The sequence below is a fragment of the Pteronotus mesoamericanus genome, unplaced genomic scaffold (genome assembly GCF_021234165.1).
Source record: "Pteronotus mesoamericanus isolate MK-2021 breed Mesoamerican mustached bat unplaced genomic scaffold, CSHL_Meso_final contig_40, whole genome shotgun sequence".
NCBI classification, from domain to species: domain Eukaryota; kingdom Metazoa; phylum Chordata; class Mammalia; order Chiroptera; family Mormoopidae; genus Pteronotus; species Pteronotus mesoamericanus.
The window spans coordinates 13,961,779-13,984,991 of NW_026555150.1; the positions used below are offsets into that span (position 1 = coordinate 13,961,779).

Genomic DNA, 23,213 nt, shown 5'->3' on the forward strand with positions numbered 1-23,213 from the left:
TAACAAGCTTAGGTAATGAAATTGTGGGAGAGGAAGCACTAATACTAAGAAATTCTGAGATGAATCAATAAAGAAATTACATGAGTAAAAATGGAAAAATAAAAGTGCAAACAGCCATGTGAGAATATGTGAGCAATTACTTTAGGGGTAAAGAAACTAAATAAAACCATCATAGAAAGTTTTCAGAAACTTTCTAGGAGAGCAATAAACATCCAACATGCTGATTATTAGTCCTTCAATCAGTGGATACATTATGATGCAAAATGTACAATGGCTATGCATAAAATCCATACATAGATATATGGTAATGACAATCAAAATGGTTTCAGAATAAAAACAATTGCATTTTTAAAAGAAAGTTGTGGCATTCACTAATTTGGGTGTTGTGTAACAACAATGTTGAAGATATATGTATTGAAAACTATAAGAATTTATATTTGCTTAAGGTATAAGGTGTGGAATTCAATAATGGGCTGACAAATTTAACAGTGATATTCTTCCGCAAATATTATTGAAAACCTACTTGATACTTACTTGGGGCCCAGATATTTAACTAGTTCACAAATGTACATAAAGGGTCTAAGATGGATCTGTTTACAGTCCGGTCCTACCATTTCAGTACACTTACTTGGACTTTTCAGTACAATTTTTTTTTCTCTCCTTCACTTCTTCTCCCTATCCTCTCTCCTCTCTCCTCTCTTCTCTTCTCTCTCTCTCTCTCTCTCTCTCTCTCACACACACACACACACACACACATATTTTCATACACTATTTTTATTCACTTCTGTTGACACAAATAACATTATATATCTTGACACTTAAAAATAAGTTTAAGAAAAACTCATTGTCCATTTGGCACTTAGGAAAATGCAATAGAACGAGACCTGGACTGGGGCTAGGTGAGTACCTGCCATGGGCCTCAAACTTTGCCGGTTACTTTGAACCTGTCATTGCAGTTAATCCATAAAGAAACCCCATTTTATAGATGAGGAATCTGAAGTCTTAATTTTACCATTAACTGTTATTCACTTCCAATCTCTGGGCTTTACCTTATCTCCCAAATAAAGGAACTGGAATTGCTCCCAAGGGAGTACCAGAATCAACTGGAGCACTTTTTAAATGACAAATTCTCCAGTCTCTGCACAGACCTATGGTATCAAAATCCTCAGGATGCACTCCAGAATCTGTTTAACAAGTCCCTCAAGTGATTGTGATAGTGAGCCAGGTTTGCAAACTGGTTGTTTACCACCTCCAGGAGTGCTGCCAGTGATAACACCCCGCCATTTCCTTGCATGCTTTCACTTGGTAGAATTGAAAACTATGTCATAGAAAACTAAAGCACTAATAAGTCATACTTACAAAAATGTAACAATGTCCCATTCACTTAGAAGACCAAAGTGTCCTTCCTAACCTGGGGTACACAGCAGCCACCAAAACAACAGGGTGAAGTCCCTGTATGGTAGACCTCATGACACAGCTAAAAAGAGTCTGTCTCAGCAGAGATCAAGAAGAATATGTTATCAAAGGTGTCTCTCACCACAACTTAACCTCAAGTAGGGCCGACTGGCAGGGTTTTACATATTAACACAACAGAAAAGTGAGGCCGTTACAGCAAAATCTCATTAATGCTTTAGTTTTAAATAAATTTTTACTTTGGGGCATTCTGTGGAGTTTGTTAAAACGAAAAGAGTTCTGCAGTCTACTCAGCTCTCACTTCCCCTCTCCCCCCAAAAATGGTCCAGCCTCTTTTTGGACCTTAGAGTATGGGCTAGATCACCCCTGGTCAATGATTCCCCATCATCACCATTTGGTATGAATTACTTAGAGTTGGTGATCATAAAACAGTAACAAGGCAGAGTTTACATATGCTTTCTGTTCTAGCTCAGGCATCCCCTAGAGAAGGCAGACTTCATGCTATCATAACCACCTAGGAGCTGGGGGCAATCAGGTCCTTAATGGCCAAAGCAGGAAAGGACTGCAACACTGAGCACCTCTTGACAACCAAGAACTTTCTTTCTAAATGATAATGACATAAAATGTATTCTCTACACCTGTGCACGCACGCACATGAACATACGTATGCTCCTAAAATATAGCTGGGTTGGCACCCTGAAATAGCTATCTAATTTAAGTTCATGATGTTTTTGTAAAATCCTAATGGAGCTTTTAGACTGAAAGACAAGGAAGTTCAAATGGGAGACAGATTGGTACAACGCAAAGAGTGCTAGTTAGATTGCAGCAGCAGAACACCTTGGATTCTACTCATGGGTCTACTATTAATCATATAACTTGCGGCAAATCTCCCTGAAATTCATTTCTTCATTTGTAAATCAATGCGATTGGACAAGCTAATCTCTTATGGCCCTTCCAACATTTATATTATAGTGAAATGTCCATTGTGATGAAATGTATTCAGTTGCATGTATCTCAGTCACTTAGACTGACTTTTCCAAGACTTAAGAACTATGTCTTGGCTGGTGTACCTCAGTGGGTTTGGTGTCATCCTGCAGACCAAAAGATTGCTAGTTCAATTCCCAGTCAGGGCATGTGCCTCAGGTGCAGGCCAGGCCCCTGGTTGGGGATACGAGAGGCAAACGATCAATGTTTCTCTCACACATTGATGTTTCTCCCCTTATCTTTCTCCTTCTCTTCCCCTCTCTCTAAAAATAAATTTAAAAATATTTTTTAGAGAGAGATCAAGATGGCAGAGAAGTGAGTGGAAGTCACATTGGCCTCCTCACAGGACGAACCTGGAATTACAACTAAATTGGGGAGAAATCACCTGGAACAAACAACTGAACAATAGCGAAAGAACAGACTTATAGCCTCAGAGACAGAAGAATCAGCTTTAGTACAATCTAACTGGTAAGGAGTGCGGTACAGACCTGAGAAGGCAGGTGGGGCGCCCATGGGCAGCAGCACCAGAAAGATATTGAAATGGCCAGTTGGATCCCCCTGAGAAGAGCGGGGTCTAAATCAAAAGCAGGGATCTCTAGCCCACAGCACCAGAGCCCAAAAAGTACGCAGAAAACAGCCAGCTGCAAAAAGCAGCAGGGTTGCTCTATGCCAGAGACAGGAGGCTAGAGACACAAAGAGCCTTCTAAAGGGCCAATGTAAAATTTTTATTTGGACCCACTCAACCTGGTCTCTGGCAAAGGCATGGGCAGAGTGGGCTAGAAACACCTGAGGAAAGACTGGGGAAGGAGGCTTTGGAGAGAGAACTGAGAGAGTAGCCGGTGGGATCTCAGTGCTGACTCATCCCCCATGCGGCAGCAGCCATCTTGCTTAGGCAGAGACCACCCCCCCTGAGCAGCACCAGCATCAAAGGACCCAATAACCCTGCCTCCAGGTGGGATTCCACCCCGCCCTTTGCTGTCTAAGCTGCCTGCTGAGTGCAGAGTGGCAACCACAGACAGTAGATCCCTGGCTAAAGGGGGCGCAGAGAAGTCTGAAGACACTGAGGAGAGACTGGGGATGGAGGCTTTGGAGAGAGAACAGAGAGAGTAGCCGGCGCAATCCCAGTGCAGACTCCTCCCCCATACGGCATCAGCGTGAGAGGACCCAATAACCCTGACCCGAGGAAGGACTCTGCCCCGCCCTGAGCTGTCTAAGGTGGCCTACTGAGTGCAGAGTCACTAGATTAACAGCTCAAGGAGACAGCCACAAACAGTAGATCCCTGGAAGTCTCAAACAGACTGCCTAAGGTCAACAGGGACAACATCTGACATCATCAGAGACAGATCCAGAAAGTAAAACCAGTGACCTCCAACCATAGCAGTTCACACCACACAGTCAGGAAATCAAGGCAGATCAACTTAAGAAGCAGAAGCAAAAAAGAAGAGTCTCTCAAATAAAGGGAAGGCAAAGAAACACACTCCAATTGAAGGGGAAGGAGGAATCCCCACAAAGAGAACTAAATGAAATAGAGGCAAGTAAACGATCAAATATTGAGTTCCAAACAATGGTTCTAAGGAAACTTAATGACATCAGTGAGCTCAGAGAGAATTACCAAAAACTACAGGGGAACTCTGAGGAACGTACTGCAAACTATATCAGCATGAAAAAGGACATAGAAACTATCAGTAAGAGACAAGAGGAAATGAAGAATACAATTTCTGAATTGAAGGACACAGTAGAAGGAATCGAAAGCAGGCTAGATGAAGCTGAGGACCGATTCAGCAAGCTGAAGGACAAGGTAGAAAAAGTTCCCAGAAAGAGCAAGAAAATGAAAAAAGACTCAGAAGAATGAAGAGGCATTTAGGAAAATGCAAGACAATCTGACACATAATCATATCCGTATAATAGGGATACCAGAAGGAGAAGAGGATGAGTAAGGGATAGAGAACCTGTTTGAAAAGGTAATGATGGAAAAGTTCCCTCATTGGAGGAGAGAAAAAGTCACACAAGTCCAGGAAGCACAGAGGGTCCCATTCAAGAGGAACCCAATGAGGCCCACTCCAAGACACATCGTCATTAAAATGGGAAATATCAAAGACAAAGAAAGAATCCCAAAGACAGCAAGGGAGAAAGAGGTAGTAACATATAGAGGAGCCCCGATACAGCTGGCATCTAACTTCTCAAGTGGACTCTATTCAACAAAATAATGAACAAAATAAACCACAGGCACGGAGACATGGAACAGACTGAAAGTGACCATAGGGGAGGAGGAAAGAGGACAATGGTGGAAGGAAGGAGAAGGGACTAGACAAAGAACATGTATGAATGACCCATGGCCATGGACAACAGAGTGGGAATTGACTGTGGGAGTCGGGGGTGGAGGTGGGATGGGTGGAGGGCAGTAAAGGGATAAAAACTGAGACAACTGTAATAGAATAAACATGATTTATAAATTAAAAAAGTAAATAAATAATTAATAAACTTAAAAGAATGTGTGGGCATAGTTTTAACCATTATTTAAAAAAAGCTGAACAAAAAATATTAAAAACTAATTTTTCAAGATTTGAAAAATAAAAGTATTCAAATATAAAAAAAAATTTAAAGAACTGTCTTGGGTAACTGCATACTCGGCACCTGGCAAAGTGCCATACACAAAGCAGATGGTTAATTAAAGTTCATTAAATAAGTCTTTATGCCTAGAGCCTGATCAAAACCATGTACTCAATCCTTTATCAGCTCCCCATCCTTTTTATTCTGTTTAAGAAGAGAATATGTGTTTTCAAGATCAATTATGTTGCTGTCAAGTAACCAAAAGCACAGACAAACTTTAAACACTCCTATACCCTGTATCTAATATTGTCTCCTTATTTTTCCTCATATTGAAGATGTTGCCACAGCCCCAGCACCCTTGCTTTGTGTCTGACACAGAGTGAGCCTTCAATCAGTATACGGTAATGACCATATAAATGCACTAACTTTTCATTTTGCTAGTTCTGTGAGATTTACTTTTGCGTAAGGCCCCAGAATCTGTCCTCGAAATATAAAGCAGTCAAGGGAATAATTAGCTATCGAAGAACACTATCGTTAGATAGGACATTTCTGTTCATTTTACTATAAAATATTTTCTCAGCAAATGTGTTTTAAATGGCTAACACTGTGAATGGGGCAATTGGAGCAGCTCCTTAAGTAGCCGTGCTGTGGGTTGCATCATTTGTGTCCTCACTCCTAGTTTAATTCACCAAAGAAACCAATTACCCCTATCATTTTCCAGTATTTAAAGACAAAGCTAAATGGCCCAATTTGCCCTACATATTCTGGGTAAGCAATGGCTAAGAGTACACAGCAGTTGCACTATATAGAAGCTAAGAGTATGAGTCAACCAAATCTGGGTTTGAATCCCAGTTTCCCCCACCTCCACTTAACTAGCTTTGAGATCTTGGGCAAGGTATTTAACTTCTCTAAACTTCATTTCCTCCTGTGTAAAATGGGGACACAATTAGGGCTGGTGAGATAGCATTACGCAAACTGGGCAGGAGAGTATCTGAAATGCAGTAGGAGGTCAACAATGGTAGAGTAAGAGATGATTCTGTCACCACCTTCCACAAAGCTGGCAGCATCCAGGAATCATTCACCACTCTCTTAGTAGCCAAGATCTGGCTAGCAGCTCCTGGCTATATGTTCTGCTCTAAATTGAAAAGTGGGTATCTTCTGTGGTTCTGAATGTACGCACTCTCTCTTGGTAGGTATAACGTAACTAACAATGTGGGACTGAAACAAAGCAAACTGCTGACTCACTTGCAGAAATGTCCCATCACAAATCCCATCACAGACCCCATCAGGTAGACTCATATGAAGGAAGGAAGGAAGGAAGGAAGGAAGGAAGGAAGGAAGGAAGGAAGGAAGGAAGGAAGGGAGGGAGGGAAGGAAGAAAGGAAGAAAGGAAGAAAGGAAGAAAGGAAGAAAGGAAGGAAGGAAGGAAGGAAGGAAGGGAAAAAACTGCTGGAAAACACGAATGTTTTGCCTCTCTTATGTAGGTTTACTTAGTTGGTTCTAGCTGGGTCTTCTGCATTTAAAGTCATTTCTTAAAATGGTAACATAATATACAAGATTGAGAACATGAGAGTGAAATCAGAATCAGAAAAATTGTTGAAAAATTTAAAAAAATAAATTAAAAAATAAAATACTTGGTGATAACCTAATTAAAGGAAGATCTAATCAATTTCTGAATCATGGATCTTCCACTAACTGCAGCTGGATACCCTTGGGCAAGTTACAGTTTTACTGAGCTTTAGTTTTCTTGTTTATAAAATGGAGATAATAGCTCCTAACTCCAAGGGCTCTCATGAAGATCATGATAACTAACAACAATGTAATAATAGCTAATATTTACGGAAGACTTACCGTGTACCAGGCACATGCTAAGTGCTTTACCATGTTATTCCATATGAACAAGATATTCTTTTTATCATTTATTTTATAAATCAGAAACATGAGGATAATAAAGATAAAATGATTCACCCAAGTTACCATAGTAAGCAAATGGGTGGAGCTAAACTTTGAAGCCTGGCATTATGACTCTGTTACCCGTGGTCTTAATGTGCTGCCTAAGTCTGTGAGGTCATTCAGTCCATCATCCCTTCCCACCCTCTGATCTTTTTCTTGCTTCTCTCCAACAGTACCTGCTACTAGCCAGACTGCCCCATCCCAATGGAACCCAGTTCCTCTGAAAACTGTAGGCTGGTACTCACAGTGGTGGTCAGCTTTCCTCCATTCTTCTGGACATATTGGATGGAATCATGGATCGTTGAAAAGAGACCAAGCAGTACGTTCTCCATGTCATAGATTCTGTACATGCCATTCACCAGTTCTTCAAGAGACAGGATGTATTCTCTCCAGTACTTGTCAATCTCCACCACACCCGCCATACAGCCTTGCATGACCACATTGCAGTAGCCACCACACGGCTTAACCATCATCAGTCCTTGACAATAAGAGCAGTACCACATTCTGGTGAGCATTCGGCCACAGTCCTTACTGAACTTCAGGTGATCAGTTGTGTTGATCACTTCAATTCCGAGATTCAGGGCCTGAAGGAAGATCCTAGTAACTTGCAGTGACTTGGAAACCTGGGTCATAATAAGCTTGGGGAAATTCCCAAATACTTTGAGGTCACGCCTTGCCCCACGGAGGCACTCATTGATGTCCAAGGCCGACTCAGGCAGGCCTGGGTTCATTATCTGGGTATAGATGACTGGAAACAGGCTATCAAACAGTTCATTGACCATGTCATCGACGTTGATGTCAGAACCCAGGATGTAGAGAGACACGTCAGTAAAAAATTCACCCACAAACTCAAAAGCTTGTGGGGTCAGGCTTGGATAGTTGTTTTTGAACATGGCATTGGTGTAGTTCTTGGCATGGCGAACAACAATTTCAAAGGCCTCTGTAAAATAAGAGGTAGAGAAATGCCCACAAATTAAAACATGAAAATCGAGAGTATAATCGAATTTGAAATTTCTCTACTGCTGTAGTGATTAAGGTCCCATTTGCCTTTAATAATCGGCTCATATTGTCTCAACTCCTGCAGTTTCTGCTTGGTCTTATAAATCAATTCCCCTTCCTGAACATAAAGTCCAAACCCTGATAAGTACATAAATTCTTAGACACACAAATTACATTTCAAATGATAAAAGCCAGGATTCAGTTAACATTTTGGCCTCTCATGAAAATACTGATTAAAAATAGGCTAAATGAGAAGCTATTTTTCTTTCTCACATTGATTTATTCAGTTAAAAAAATCATGTATTTCAAGACATTTCATTTTGCGACAGAGATAAATATTTGACAACAAACCATATACTATATACACTCATATAACAATATCAGCCTGTTTAGCCCTGGAAGAAAGGCAAATTCTTATCTAAGAATGAAAGCTATTATAAATTTAATCATTTTTGGTAGATTTTCTCTAGATAACTTTAAATGGAGCTGACAGATTGCCAGATCTGGCAATGGAATTTATACTTTAAATGGGTATCTGGATGGAAAAAAATCTATGCACTTATTCATATATTTGATATTGAAAATAACACATTTGGTATCTACAAGCTGAACATCTGGAATTATAACTGCTAAGCTTCTTTGGTAAATATGGCTTCCACATGGCTTAGAAGCCTTATCTACTCTACAGAAGCTACAAATTCAGGATTACATCTGCTGCCCCTATCCCTTGGCATCAGGCCTGATCAGTGTCATTGGTTTTAGAGAGAAAGAGCAATGTCACCAGCTCATTTTCTCCAAACAGAAATGTTCCAGACATAAATTATTCCAAATAATCAGAGTTCCACATTTATATGTGGAAACAGAAAATAACCACAATAATAGACTTTTCAAGACATAAGACAGTTTAAAAACAAACACAAATAACCAAGATTTCTGAGACATTTAAAATTAACAGTGCTTTCATTTCCTTCCAAAGTGCAAAGGTCCATGACAGATGTCCTCCAAATGATGCCAATTCATGAACCTTGAAAAATCAAATTTTTACCACTTTCAGAATACTAGGAAGACTGTAATGTACTCCAACAGCTACTTGGGATCACTTAGTCCAGCATCGCAGTCACCCGTGGCAGAATTGAGCTCCAAGTCGTGCCACCACCATCTGCCCCAGATCCCTCTCAAGGTAGAACATGTTTCCTAGATGTTTCCCTTGGGCTTATGACTTGCCCTGCAATGTTGAGCAGATGCCATTGCAATTCTACTGGGCTTCCAAGCCCACTTGAGAAAGTTAATTTTCACTTCCATCATTTCCTGTATGTTCATGTTGTTTTATTTAGAATGTTAAGCAACTCCTGGAAAGTTTATCTTAGAACAATCTCTTCCTAATCCCATATGCTACTTTACTCTCAATCCATGAATCTAAAAGTTTAATGAGGCCAAGAAATCATATAGTTCAAAACAAAGGATCAGTTAATTAATTCTATAAAATCATTAGAAATAGGGAGATTTAAAATTACTAATTCATTTTAATTTTAGCTAGCAATCATTTACTATACATTAGGCTCTGTGCTATGTCTAGGTATATATAAGTGCTGTGTAGATGGAAATAAATGATGCACCATACTTATATTAGAAGTGTTCACAGGCTATATGGTTTAGCATTTCCAAATATATTATATTATCTATTTTTTGTAACAAATTTTGGGTTTGGTATTGCAATCCCTATTTTATAAATAATAAGATTGAGACTCAGCAGAGTTTAAGCACTTTTCCAGGGTCACACAACTGCAAAATAGAAGTAATCAATTCAGACTAGTGTCTCTTAGCAATGGTTACATTCTAGCTGCCCTCAGTCCTATTGCCAACACACGTAATTTCAAAAACCTTTGCAAAAAGTCAAGTTTTTTAAGTTCATTATTATTGCATTGGCCTCTTCTCTATAAATGAAATTATATTAGGAAAAATTGCAGTCCAAAGACCAACAAAGCAGAGTCATACTTTCACCTTTGCCTTAGGGAAGCATAAAATAAAAGGAAGACTGATACTGTGATGCTATCCTGTAGATCTCAATCTTCGAAGCTACCCTAAAATTTTCTACAAGGCAAATTTGATCTCTAGCACAGGGCATTTGTTCTCTAATATGCAAAATACATGACAGTGAAATTCCATAGTCTACACTGCCATAATATTTTTTTAAAGTTTCTGTTACTAGCACTGTTGGATTAATAGAAAAAAATTACAAAAGATTATGAACTCTTCTGCAGAAAGAATAACAATGCATAGTGCAGTGTGGGGAAAGGGCTAGGGGTTCATATCTAAGCTCACGCTCACATGTGCTCACGACTCAGAATCCATTTAGCTCATCTCTGGGTTTTGCCCAACTCCTTTACTTGTATATCACAGGACAACAGACCGAACCAAAACCACTCAAGCAAAAGCTCCTTGGGGACTTACAGGAACCAACACTAGGTGAAAAGTGATGCTCAGCTTGAGGTTGACAACTTGAAGTTTCATGGAATGAAGCCAAAGGCTTCAATTACTGCAAGAAAGTTCAGCTTATTGATTTTTTTGGTCAGATAATAATATACCCTTAAGATAGGGGAGGTTTTCCTTTGTCTTTTTCCCAGGAAGATGTCAAGAGTTGTGTCCAGGAAAACTTGGAACAATGTAAAATCAGAAATATTATGAAAACTTTGGTACTAACAGGGAAAATTCTAAAAAATTAGAAAATAGTCTAAAAAACTAAAATGTTTTATAATATAAATGATACAGATAAATAGACCTAATAAATTGAATGAATGTACATGCAAATATAGGAAGGTTTCTAGGTTTGTATATGCCCCCATTGCCATCCTGGTCACTACCATTTGGACACACTCTAGTACTGTTGACATCCTCCATAAATTATAGTGCTCGAAAAGGGACATAATTCTCCGGATGTAGTCTGATATGTGAAGTCTGCAATGAGGCTACTTCCTCTCTTTAAATGGTTCAATAACTTCTACTTCCCCCTACCCGGGACATAGAGCTAATCATTGTAGCAAATGATCATCCTTAATATTTGGTGCTGATGTTTCTGTATTCAAATCTAGCAGGAAGAAATATGTTTTCATGGGTCTGTTCAGTAGAAGGCTGGACATTTTTTAAAAGGAGAGTATACTTGCAGTTGGAAAATAGGAATAAAGAAAACAATGAGTTCTCATCAAGGCCTTTAGGATAAGGCAGTCCTTATAGAAGCAGGTTACTTTTCCCGAGGCAATTTTTTTAGCATTGTAAGAATGGTAAATACTTTATAAGAAGAACTTTTTAATTCCTAGGATAAATGCCACACAATGGGTTGGACTCGAAAACATTCTTTGTTTTCAACCAGAGGTACCTTAATTGAAAAAGAAAACTAAATTTATGAGGTACCTGCAATGCACATGTCAGGATCTCTAATAAACTTGCTCACATGTGTCCTCTCATTTAACTTTAACATAACTGTATGTGTTTGGAATTATTTTTATTTGACTGGGGAAGAAACTGAGGCACAGACAGGTTAAGTGACTCACACAAGGTAATACCTATACTTAAATGCTAGGGCCTGAATTTGAATGTAGGATCAGTGTATCACCAAGGTCGTTGCTAATTCTGCAACATGCTTGAGCCTTGAAAACTGGAAGTTGAACACTTCTGGTCTCAACTCCAACATATAAAGAGGTTGGAAGTCATCATTCTCATTCCCAACAACAACAACAACAAAATAGCTAAACAAACTCAAAATCAATTATTTTTCTTAGACCCATCAGGGGATTGAGATCACAGGACAAACTTCTACTCTGAAATCTGGGAAGACAGACAAATTACAGGGAGTTATGGCTGAGATTAGCTTACCTGAAGCAAAAGCTGCTAGAGCCATAAACTAGTATGAACACTTAAATGATCATTTTGACAAACTGAAAGAGGATAAATATGGACTAGCTTGAGAGAGAAAATCTCCTGGGTCCCCAGTTTAATGGATCTCCCACACGTCCATGGGATTTACCTCCAGAAAACAAGGTTCTCATGGTAAAGATGTAAGTAAAGTCTCCTTGTTTTCCAGGCAAGGGGAGGAGAAAAGTAACAATTTAGAAATACACCATGTGCATTTCTCTATAACAAATGCCTGTCCAAGGGACACAACTTTACCAATGCCTAATTCCCAGGAGAAGGGCACTTGGATAACTCCACCCTCCTGTAGTCTTCCTGCCATACCTACAGGGAGAAAAAATGCTGAGCAATACCTGTAAAGGTCACAGCCCAAAGACTTAGGCCCATTAAAAAACTAAGATTAATCATAAGATTAGAGGCCACTTCCATTCCCTCCATACCTTACCATTCAAAAGACATAAACCCTATTTAAGAAAGGGGTGTTAGGGAAGCTCCAAAACAACAGGTGAGGGGAAAAAAAAACAAGGACACCAAAGAAAATTAAAGCCTCTGGCACCTATAGCTACAGCAAACATTAAATAGCGCAGCTTCTATTCAGATTCACATAAAACTTCACACTCAAAGTCTAATGATTTCAGTTCCTATTATCCAATAATACAATATATCATGTCCTGCTTTCAACAAACAATTATAGGCTGTGCTAAAAGGCAAGAAAATATCTGAAGAGACAAACCAACGATCAGAAGCATACTAAGATATAACACACATTTTAGACAGGAAATTAAAATAACTATTATACATTTTATATCCTATTTTTAATAAAATAATGTGTATTTTATATATTACATATTTTATATATGTTAAGGCTTCTAATGGACAACACATAAAAACAGATGGATAATATAAATACAGGGGTGGGCAAAAGAAGGTTTAAACTTGTATTATAGATACAATATAAATAAATAAACAAACAAACAAACAAACACTGTGACATACAACTGTAAACCTACTTTTATTCTCCCCTCTACATAGATAGACACTCTAAGAAATATCAAAAGTAAATACTAAAACTCAAAAACAGAAACAGAAATAAAATATGCCTTTCATGGTTCATCAGTATACTGAAAACAATGAAGGAAAGAATCAGTGAGGTTAAAAAAATAGCAACAGAAATTTCCCAAACCAAAATGAAGATAGAAAGAAAGAATTTAAAAAAAAAAAAGAAAAGAAAAGGATACCCAAGAACTGTGAGACAAATTCAAAAGGTGTAAAATACACGTAATTGCAACTTCAGAAAAAGAAGTGAGAATAGAGCAAAAGAAATATTTGATGTTATAATGGCAGAAAATTTAACAAAATGTGTAATAAACATGATCTATAGGTCCAGGAAGCTCAGAGAATAACAAGCAGGTTGGATATCAAAATAATTACTCCTAGGCATGTCATATTCAAACTACAGAAAACCAAAGACAAAGAAAAAATCTTCTAAGAAACCAGAGGAGGGAAGGGAAACTGTCTTACCCTTACCGATAAAAGAATAAAGATAAGAATTACATGAAACATCTCCACAAAAATTATGCGAGCAAGAGAAGAGAGAAGTGAAATATTTAGTGCTGAAAGAAAAGAAACCACCAACCTAGAATTCTGTTTCCAGAAAAATTTTCATTGAAAAGGAAAGAGCCCTGGCTGGTGTGGCTCAGTGGATTGAGTGCCAGCCTGTGAACCAGAGGATCACCAGTTCCATTCCCAATCAGGGCACATGCCTGGGTTGCAGGCCAGTTCCCCAGTAGGGGGCACATGAGAGGCAACTGCACATTGATGTTTCTCTCCCTCTCTTCCTCTCTTACCCTCTTTAAAAATAAGTAAAATGTTTTAGAAAAGAGAAAAGGAAAGAAGAAATAAAGATTTCTTTAGACAAAAATAAAGAATTTTAATTGCAAAAAAAAGTTAAAAGCAGTTTTTCAGAAAAATTATATAAGTAAGGAATTGGGTCTACATAAAGAAAAGAGCACCATAGAAAGAATAAAGGTAAAATAAAATATTTTCTTCTTAAAATATCAATCTAATAGATGACTGTTTTTTTCAAATAGTAGCAGCAATGCATTCAGTGGTTATAGCATATAGATAAGTAAAATAAAATGACAGCAATGTTATGAGGGATGGGAGTGAGGAATTGGGAATTCTCTGTTATAAGGTACCCACACTACCAATGAAGCAATATAGGGTTAGTTGGAAGTGGACATAGAATAGTTAAAAATGTATATTGCAAAATTTAGGAAAACCACTCAAAATTTCAAAAAAAGCATAATTGATACGCTAAAAGAGGAGAAAATACAATAAAAAATTGTTCAGTTAAAACCAGAGAAGACATAGAGGGAAGAGGGAATGGAGGACTGGGTGAAAGAGGTGAAGGGATTAAGAAATACAAATTAGTAGTTACAAAATAATCATGGGGATGCAAATAAAGCATAGGGAATACAGTCAATAATATTGCAGTAACTATTCATGGTGCCAGGAGTGTACTGGAAATACCAAGGGGAATACAGTATACAGTATATGATTGTCTAACCACTAGGCTGTACACCTGAAACTAATACAAAATAATACTGAATGGAAACTGTAATTGAAAAAATTAAATATGAAAAATGAAAAAAAAAAACTAAACATTCTCTCACCATGCAATGTAGCAATTGTGTTCTTAATTTTTACACAAGTTAGTTGCAAACTTGTGTTCACACAAAAACCTGCACATGAATGTTTATAGCAGCTTTTTTAATAATCACCTAAAACTGGAAGCAACTAAGATGTCCTTCAATAGGATAAATAAACAGTGGTATATCCATACAGTGGAATAGTATTTAACAGTAAGAAAAAAAAGAAGGAGGTATCAAGTCACCAAGAGACATGAAGGAATCTTAGGTATCTACTGCTAAGTGAATGAAGCCAGTCTTAAAAGGCTATATAGTCAGTGATTACAAATATTTGACATTTTATAAACAACAAAACTATGGAGATACTAAAAAGACCACTGATTACCGGGAGAGTGGGGCGGGGGGGAGGAGAGGGAAGGTTGTGAATGGGTAAAGCTGAGAACTTCTGTAGATATTCTAATAGGAAATATAAAACATTATGCATTTGTTAAAACCCATAGAACTGTGCAACCTGAAAAGTAAATCTTAATGTAAACTATGAAGTTTAGTTAATAATAATGTATTAATATTAGTCCATAGCATGTACCACAGTTCTGCTAATAATGTTAATACTATAGGAAACTGTACAAAGGAGAGGGAAGAAATATAAACTCTGTACCATGTATTTGGTTTTTTTAAATCTAAAAATGTTCTAAAAAATAAAGTCAATGAAATTTTTTAAAATGAGAAAATCTGGGCCTTGGAAATTAGTCTTGATGGAGCCAGTGACTCTAACCATTGAAAAGTGTTAACTCATTCCCTCTTTCTTTCTCCCAATCTGCTTTGGTATTTCTTTCATGAGTTAGTGAGTTTTAGCACACAATAGATGTCATATGGCATCAGTGTAATTTTAATTGGATAAACCACCGGAAAAAGTTAATGGACCCAAACACCCAAATAGGTAACACATTTCAACGTTAGTTTTTAATACTGAATGATTTTTTTTAATCAGCCACATAAAAACAGCAAGATTAGGTTATAATGAAAGCCGCAACATTTTCTAGACTAGTACATAGAGACAGGGCTAAAATTTCTGGCTCCAGCTTATGTTGAATTTTTCTGGGATTTTATGTACCACATGAATTTAACTAGATTTGAACAAGTTTAAAAATAGTTGCTATTAAATATAAGCTATTTATTTGTGCAGGCCCATCACCAGACTATAAATGTACATAGTCTTGTTTCTAAGTTTCCACATACTAGACATCTAAATAACAAGGTACAACAATTAGAAATTCAAAAAATTAGTGAAATATTTTCAAGGCCATTACATATATCATTTCATAGATAGATACATAGACAGATAGATATTTTTCCCTTAAGGGTATTACAGACCAAAGAAGATCATTAAAAAACGATCCACTCAAAAGATTCTCAGAAATAAAAAGTGAATACCCATAACAATTAGAAAATGCATGACCCTATAAGAGTTGACAACCCCTTTGCCCCATTTGCCCAATTAGTTGTTAACATTTACCCTCCATTAGCTTTTCTGAAAAACTAGGTGGTTTTAAATTTCTGAACACTAACATTCATATATCTAATCATTTTTCCCTCTTCACATTTGTTACTAGAAAGCACAGACCAGAGGAGAATCAAGATGGGGGAGGCATGAGTGGAAGTCACACTGACCTCCTCCCAGGACCAACCTGGAATTACAATTAAATTGTGGAGAAATCACCTAGAACAAACAACTGAACAACAGCGAAAGAACAGACTTATCGCCTCAGAGACAGAAGAATTGGCTTTAGCACAACCTAACTGGTAAGGAGTGTGGTACAGACCTGAGAAGGCAGGCAGGGCGCCCACAGGTGGCAGCACCAGGAGGCTATTGAATCGACCACTTGGATCCCCCTGAGAAGAGCAGGTCCTGAACCAAAAGAGGGGATCTCTAGCCCACACACCAGAGCCCAAAAAGTACTCTGAAAACAGCGAGCTGCAAGAAGCGGCAGGGTTGCTCTCTGCCAGAGATGGGCAGCTGGAGGCGCAAAGAACTGTTTAAAGGGCCAACACATAAATTTTTATTTTTTTTATTTAAGAGAGTAGCTGGCGGGATCCCAGTGCGGACTCCTCCCCCATACGGCATCAGCGTGAGAGGACCCAATAACCCTGCCCCCAGGAGGGACTCCACCCCACCCTGAGCTGTCTAAGGCGGCCTGCTGAGTGCAGAGTCACTAGATTAACAGCTGAAGGAGACAGCCACAGACAGTAGATCCTTGGAAGTCTCGAACAGACTGCCTAAGGTCAACAGGGACGATATTCTGACATCATCAGAGACAGATCCAGAAAGTAAAACCAGTGACCTCCAACCATAGCAGTTCACACCACAAAGTCAGGAAATCAAGACAGATCAACTTAAAAAGCAGAAGCAAAAAAGAAGAGTCTCTCAAATAAAGGGAAGGCAAAGAAACACACTCCAATTGAAAGGAAAGGAGGAATCCTCACAAAGAGAACTAAATGAAATAGAGACAATTAAACTATCAGATATTGAGTTCCAAACAAAAGTTCTAAGGAAGCTCAATAAGCTCAGTGAGCTCAGAGAGAATTACAAAAAACTACAGGGGCACTATAAGAAATGTACTGCAAACTATATGAGCATGAAAAAGATCATAGAAACTATCACTAAGAGACAAGAGGAAATGAAGAATACAATTTCTGACTTGAAGGACACAGTAGAAGGAATCGGAAGCAGGCTAGACGAAGCAGAGGATCGAATCAGCGAGCTGGAGGACAAGGTGGAAAAAAGCTCCCAGAAAGAGCAAGAAAATGAAAAAAGACTCAGAAGAATGAAGAGGTATTTAGGGAAATGCAGGACAACCTGACACGTAATAATATCCGTATAAGAGGGATACCAGAAGGAGAAGAGGAAGAGCAAGGGATAGAGAACCTGTTTGAAAAAGTAATGATGGAAAACTTCCCTGATTTGAGGAAAGGAAAAGTCACACAAGTCCAGGAAGCACAGAGGGTCCTCTTCAAGAGGAACCCAATGAGGCCCACTCCAGGACACATCATCGTCAAAATGGCAAATATCAAAGACAAACAGAGAATCCTAAAGACAGCAAGGGAGAGATTTGTAGAAACATATAACGGAGCCCCGATATGGCTAGCAGCTGACTTCTCAACAGAAACACTGCAAGCCAAGGGAGTGGCAAGAAATATTCCAAGTCATGAAAAACAAAGTCCTGCAACCAAGAGTGCTCTACCCAGCAAGACTCTCAATTAAAATGGAAGGCAAAATAAGGAGTTTCCCAGACAAAAGAAGACTGAAAAAATACACCTCCACCAAACCAGCACTGCAAAATATGCTAAAGGGACTGGTTTAAGATGAAGAAAAAGAGTCTATAAATACCAAGTTCCTTTCACAGTTGCAAATTCTTGATATTACCAATATTTTTTAATATGGATTAATCTGATTGTGACAATGATGTGTTATTTTAATTGTTCCTTTATTATTTGTTGAAACTAAACCTGTTCTTGTATATTTCTTGCCTATTTCTATTATTTTTAAAGAGCTTTAAATGACTTTTTGGTATTCTTTATCCATTTTTTGATTAAATGTTTGTAGAATTTTTTCCCTAAAGAAAAAAAAAAACACAAAACAAACCATTAACACTTTTATAGATGTGTTGCAAATACTTTCCTATTCTATTACTTGTCCTTTAACTTTATATATATATATTATATATATTATATATATAATAATATATATATAACTATATAGTTAAATGTTTAATATAGCCATATTGTCAATATTTTACTTCATAGCTTCTGGGTTTGAATATTTTACTTCAAGGTAAGAAAAATATTAGTTTGTATTTTCTCCTAGAACTCCTTAGATTCTACACATTGATTTTTAACTCACCTGAATATTTCTTATATAATATGTGAAATAGGGCTCTATATTTGTTTTATTTCAAGTAATAGTGGTCCATGCACCTTATTTGGTGAATAAGCCTTATTTTACCCATTGATCTGAAATATCAACTTAATCATATATTATACTGTTAGATATATATGTTTGTCTCTAGAATGTCCATTATATTTCATTGATCTACTTGATTATTTCTGTGCTGGTGTCATGTTGGTTTAATTGCTGAGACTTTATCATGATTTTAAATTTTTTAATATTTTATAATTAAATTAGACATTTAAAAAAATAAATAAAATCAATATGCATGAAGGAAGGAAGGAAGGAAGGAAGGAAACTCCTACCTTTTGTGACAACATGGATGGAGCTGGAGAATATTAAGCTAAGTGAAGTAAGCCAGTTGATGAAAGACAAATACCATATGATCTCACCTATAAGTGGAATCTATTCAACAAAATAAACTAATGAACAAAATAAACCACAGGCATGGAAACATGGAGCAGAGTGAAGGTGACCAGAGGGGAGGGGGAAAGAGGACAATAGTGGAAAGGAGGGGAAGGGACTAGACAAAGAACATGTATGAATGACCCATGGACATGGACAACAGAGTGGGAATTGACTGTGGGAGTGGGGGATGGGGGGTGGGGGGGAGTAAAGAGGGAAAAATTGAGACAACTGTAATAGGATAAACATGATTTATAAGTTGAAAAAAAAAAGCATAGACCAACACTATGATCTACTTCTATCAACCAAAGTAAACTTCATGTCATTCAGTGTTCCAAAACCTTACATCATACTTTCCTACTTGTATTTTTTCCCTTTCCCTGATTGTTTCTATGCATTTTAGTCACATATCTTGCTTTTTTTATGTGCACTTTTATAAAGCACTTTACACTCTGTTTGGGCCAAGGAAGGATATAAATAAATAGGTAAGTATATAAATTAGGTGGAGAGAAAGAGGAGCTCTATCTACAACCGTAACACAAAACATCATTTCAACAATGTATTCTTACAAGTTTGAATAGCAACTAAAATGGCCAGTCCTTTGCCAGTGACTCATTAGCAGCTTAATACTGTTTTCCCCAGCAGTTGTCAGGGCCCAAGGTTGAATCTAGATACATAATCCTTCCTAAATCGTTTCCCTTTTGACTCTTTTACCATATTTTTAATATTTTGGTCAAATGTATGTAACAACTTTAAAAGTACATAGGCACTAATAGGGCCAGCTTCATCACAGCTCTCAAAATATCGTTCTTTACATTGGTTTCAGGAAGAACCCACCCTTGAGAAATCAGGAAAGTGACTAAACAGAAGAAAGTAGGGAACCCCAGACAATGACTTGTTTCTAAAATTGGTAAAATTTTATTTTAAGAACAATTTGTTTTACAGAAGCTACTGGGGTTTAGGAACTTTTTTCTACTGTGGACACACCAAAAATATCTCTGATAAGTTAGTTTAAGAGACTTTTGTGGGCCAGCATTTTTCATGCTGGACCATACCATGCCCTGTGACCTTGATAAGTTAGTTCTGTTATAAGATATAATTATTATTCTCTTTTTTTTTCATTCTCTCTCTTCTAGGATTTCACTTGATCATGCCAAGTCTTCACTGATTGGGAAATATTCTTACTTATTCAAGGTTCTCATGGTTAAGAAATGACACCTACCAAGGTGGCATAAAGGCCACATTCTTAGGTTTTACAGTTCACTCTTTACAAAAGAAAGCCCGATAATATCTAAGGAAGTAAAGTTCTATCATTCCTCCCAGAATACGCAATTAAATAATTAAAAAGCCCTTAGAACTCATCAAATCATTCTACTTAATTAAAATCTTTTTTTAAAACTGAAAAAAGGTCCTCCAAAGAGTTAATGAGGAAGGGACATGGTTACCTTAAAAAGTCACAAGAAGAATGGCTTATGTCTCATCTAGAGACCAAGAAAATCACTAAGACACTCTAAATCTGGTTATTTTCTCCTCAACTTGTGAAATTTTCTTTTTATAGTGTATGACCTTAATTCCATGAATCAAGGCCTCTAATAACCAGCTATTCCTAACCATAGCTTAGGAAAATAAAAATAGGCTTTTGAAGACGTAGTGAATGAAAGATTCTATTCTATAAAAAGGGAATGGCTTCATTTAAAGGTTTAAATGCGAACATTCTGGTAGTCCCTTAATCTAATAAGAACATGTGGGGTTTTTTTCAATAAACCTTTAGATATCAAAAAGAAAAAGCACAACAACTAGGGGATCTTTTTGTGTTATTTTTAGGACAATTAATGTTTTCATTTGACACAGCCTTACTCTTGTCTGCTCTTCTTTCCTCCTTTAACCAATTAGACACTAAATGAGTATCCTAAAAAGGTCAATTGTCAATAGTTTATGAAACCATTGTTATTGAAGAGAATTGTGTCTGTAATCTGTTATTAAGGATTTCCATAACACTTTGTATTTTTGTAAGTGTTTCACGGCCAAAGCTTTAGTTATCACAAAAGTAACATACCCCTCCTTCCTATGGTTACTACAAGATTCATTCCTGCCCTTCTTCCTCTCACTAATGAGGAGTACCAGATCTGAGATGGTTTAGAGTTTATACACACACCTTCCATGGCCTCATTCATTCTTACATTTGACAAGAACCCACTGAGCACTCTTTATAACAATTTTCTTTTTTCATTTCTCATATAGAGAGTCATGAGACTAATGTCTTCTTTGTTGTGCAAGATAAGGTAGATCTAGGATAAGAGATCCCAAGACCTATAAATTGGGGCTATTGCTTCCCCTGCTGAGCCATGACATGGTTTCCTAAGACATGTGTCCAAACCATATTTCAACTTGTTTGGGACCTAAAGTATCACAGGTCCTTGACATTATGCAAAGTCAAAAACATTAAGCACTTGCTAAAAAAACTACTTAAAGACCATTTTTGAGGCATCTTAGCTGTCTCATTAGATTGATTGCACTTTTATAAAACTATATTTTTCCATTTGATATTTACTAAATGCACACTACCTGCTAGACTGTGAATAAAACATCCAAACAATATGGTCTTTATGCCCTAGAGGCTTGCAATAGCCAGCTGTGATAAAAATCCTGGATGGCCTATTTCCTTTGAAAAGCAAAAAGTACCATATAAATATGAAAGTACATTTTGTTCTGAGGATCTGCTATAGCCTAAGTATGCATAGTATAAATGGCAACACGATCACCATAACTGAAGTGTTTCATGTTGCTTCAGAGTTTTAAAATTTGTGTTCTCATTTAATTCTCCTTCTCTACTATTGAAAGTGAATATGTATGCTAGGGGGTGCATGTGTATGCATGAATATGAACAGTAGCTAAGGGAAATATTCTCTCAGTTTCATAGATGAGGTTACTGAAACCAAGAATGGCTCCAAGTCATATGGTTATGTGGTAGTTGGTGGCAGCAACAAAACACAGGACTCCTGACTGTGCAATGTGTTTTCTGTAATACCCAACTCCTTCCAGGGAAAATATTGCATAGTACTTAAAGGTTATTTTTAGGCATAATAAGAACTAACATTCATAGAGCATTTACATCGGCCAGGAGTATTTTAAGTGTTTTATGTGAATTAATTCAGTTATTGTCAGAACTGTCCTACGAGGTGGGTATATATTGTATCCATTTTATAGATAATAAAAAGTGAGGCACAGAGAGGCTAAGTACCTTGTCAAAGGTTATTCAATCAGTAAATAAAAGACCCAAGATTTATATTCAAGTGGTTGGGCCCCAAAGCTTACTCACTAAACCACTATGCAATAATTCCCCAAGGTATGGGTGGCGTGTCTTTTTTTACATTAGGTTCAACTAAAAAAATAACCCTTAATATTTCAGTTGTTTGACTACACTAGGTTTATTGGATATTTCAGGAAAATAACTCCATAACTTGGGCAAGATGTGAGGAACAAGGCAAAAGTCTGAATGATTGCAACTACTTACCAAGAAGGATAATACGCCAAAAATAACTTGCCTACAGTACCTTATAGCTATGATGAAATGAAAATTACAAGAAAATAAGTGGAAAAAAGACAACACTATGCATTTCTTAGGTGTTATTGATATGGGTATGAAATCTCAGAGCTCTCAGCTCTAATCATAAAATTATGGCATTTAATTAAGAAGCTAGTCTTTTCAAAAAGGCCAGGCCCTCCTTTGAGCTACAGTTCCTTCAAAGGGCTACTAACAGAGACAGGACTTAAGGTCCATGATCTTGACAGTTTCTTGGGACTCAGTCTCTCACAAAATACTCCAGTACTTGAAACACAGTGAAGGCGAATGCCAGGGACGCATGAAGGCTGGCTTTATTAACTCAGAAGGAGGGAGTTCCTTGGATGCCTTCAATGGGCAGCAGGCAAAGAGTTGGCAGGAAGGTATCATCACAATGACTTCAGCCAAATTTAATGGCAGGTGGTAACAGGTGGAAAACCAACTAAGTTCAACCATGCAGCTTTCTCCTGAATTATAGGGAATGTTTTACCTTTACAAACTGTTCTTATATACTATCAACTTTATAAATAATTATTGTTCCCATATTAGAACTGAGTTGTATGTATGTGTTGTATATGTATGTATCTGGTATTAGTCTATGTGAGGGAACGGGGTGGGAAGATAGTTGAATCTCCAGGATTAAGTTAGAACCAGACAGAGGGACTTTCAATCAAGATGGAGGTGTGGGTAAATGTGGTACTCGCCACCTCCCACAAACACAACAAAACTACAACTAAAACACAGAACAACCATCATTCAGAACCACCTGAAACTGAGCTGAATGGAAGTCCTAAAACTATGGAATTAAAGAAGAAATCACATCAAGATTAGTAGGAGGAATGAT

The 23,213-nt window shown here is 37.5% G+C and overlaps 1 protein-coding gene across 1 annotated transcript in view; it reads right to left on the minus strand.

Annotated features, from left to right (window-relative positions):
* Positions 1 to 23,213, minus strand: part of GPC3 (glypican 3) — a 456,600-nt gene that overhangs the window by 207,730 nt on the left and 225,657 nt on the right. The window contains exon 3 of the mRNA XM_054577034.1: positions 7,146 to 7,840. Coding sequence (XP_054433009.1) covers positions 7,146 to 7,840 — 695 coding nt within the window. The remainder of the gene's footprint in view (positions 1 to 7,145; positions 7,841 to 23,213) is intronic.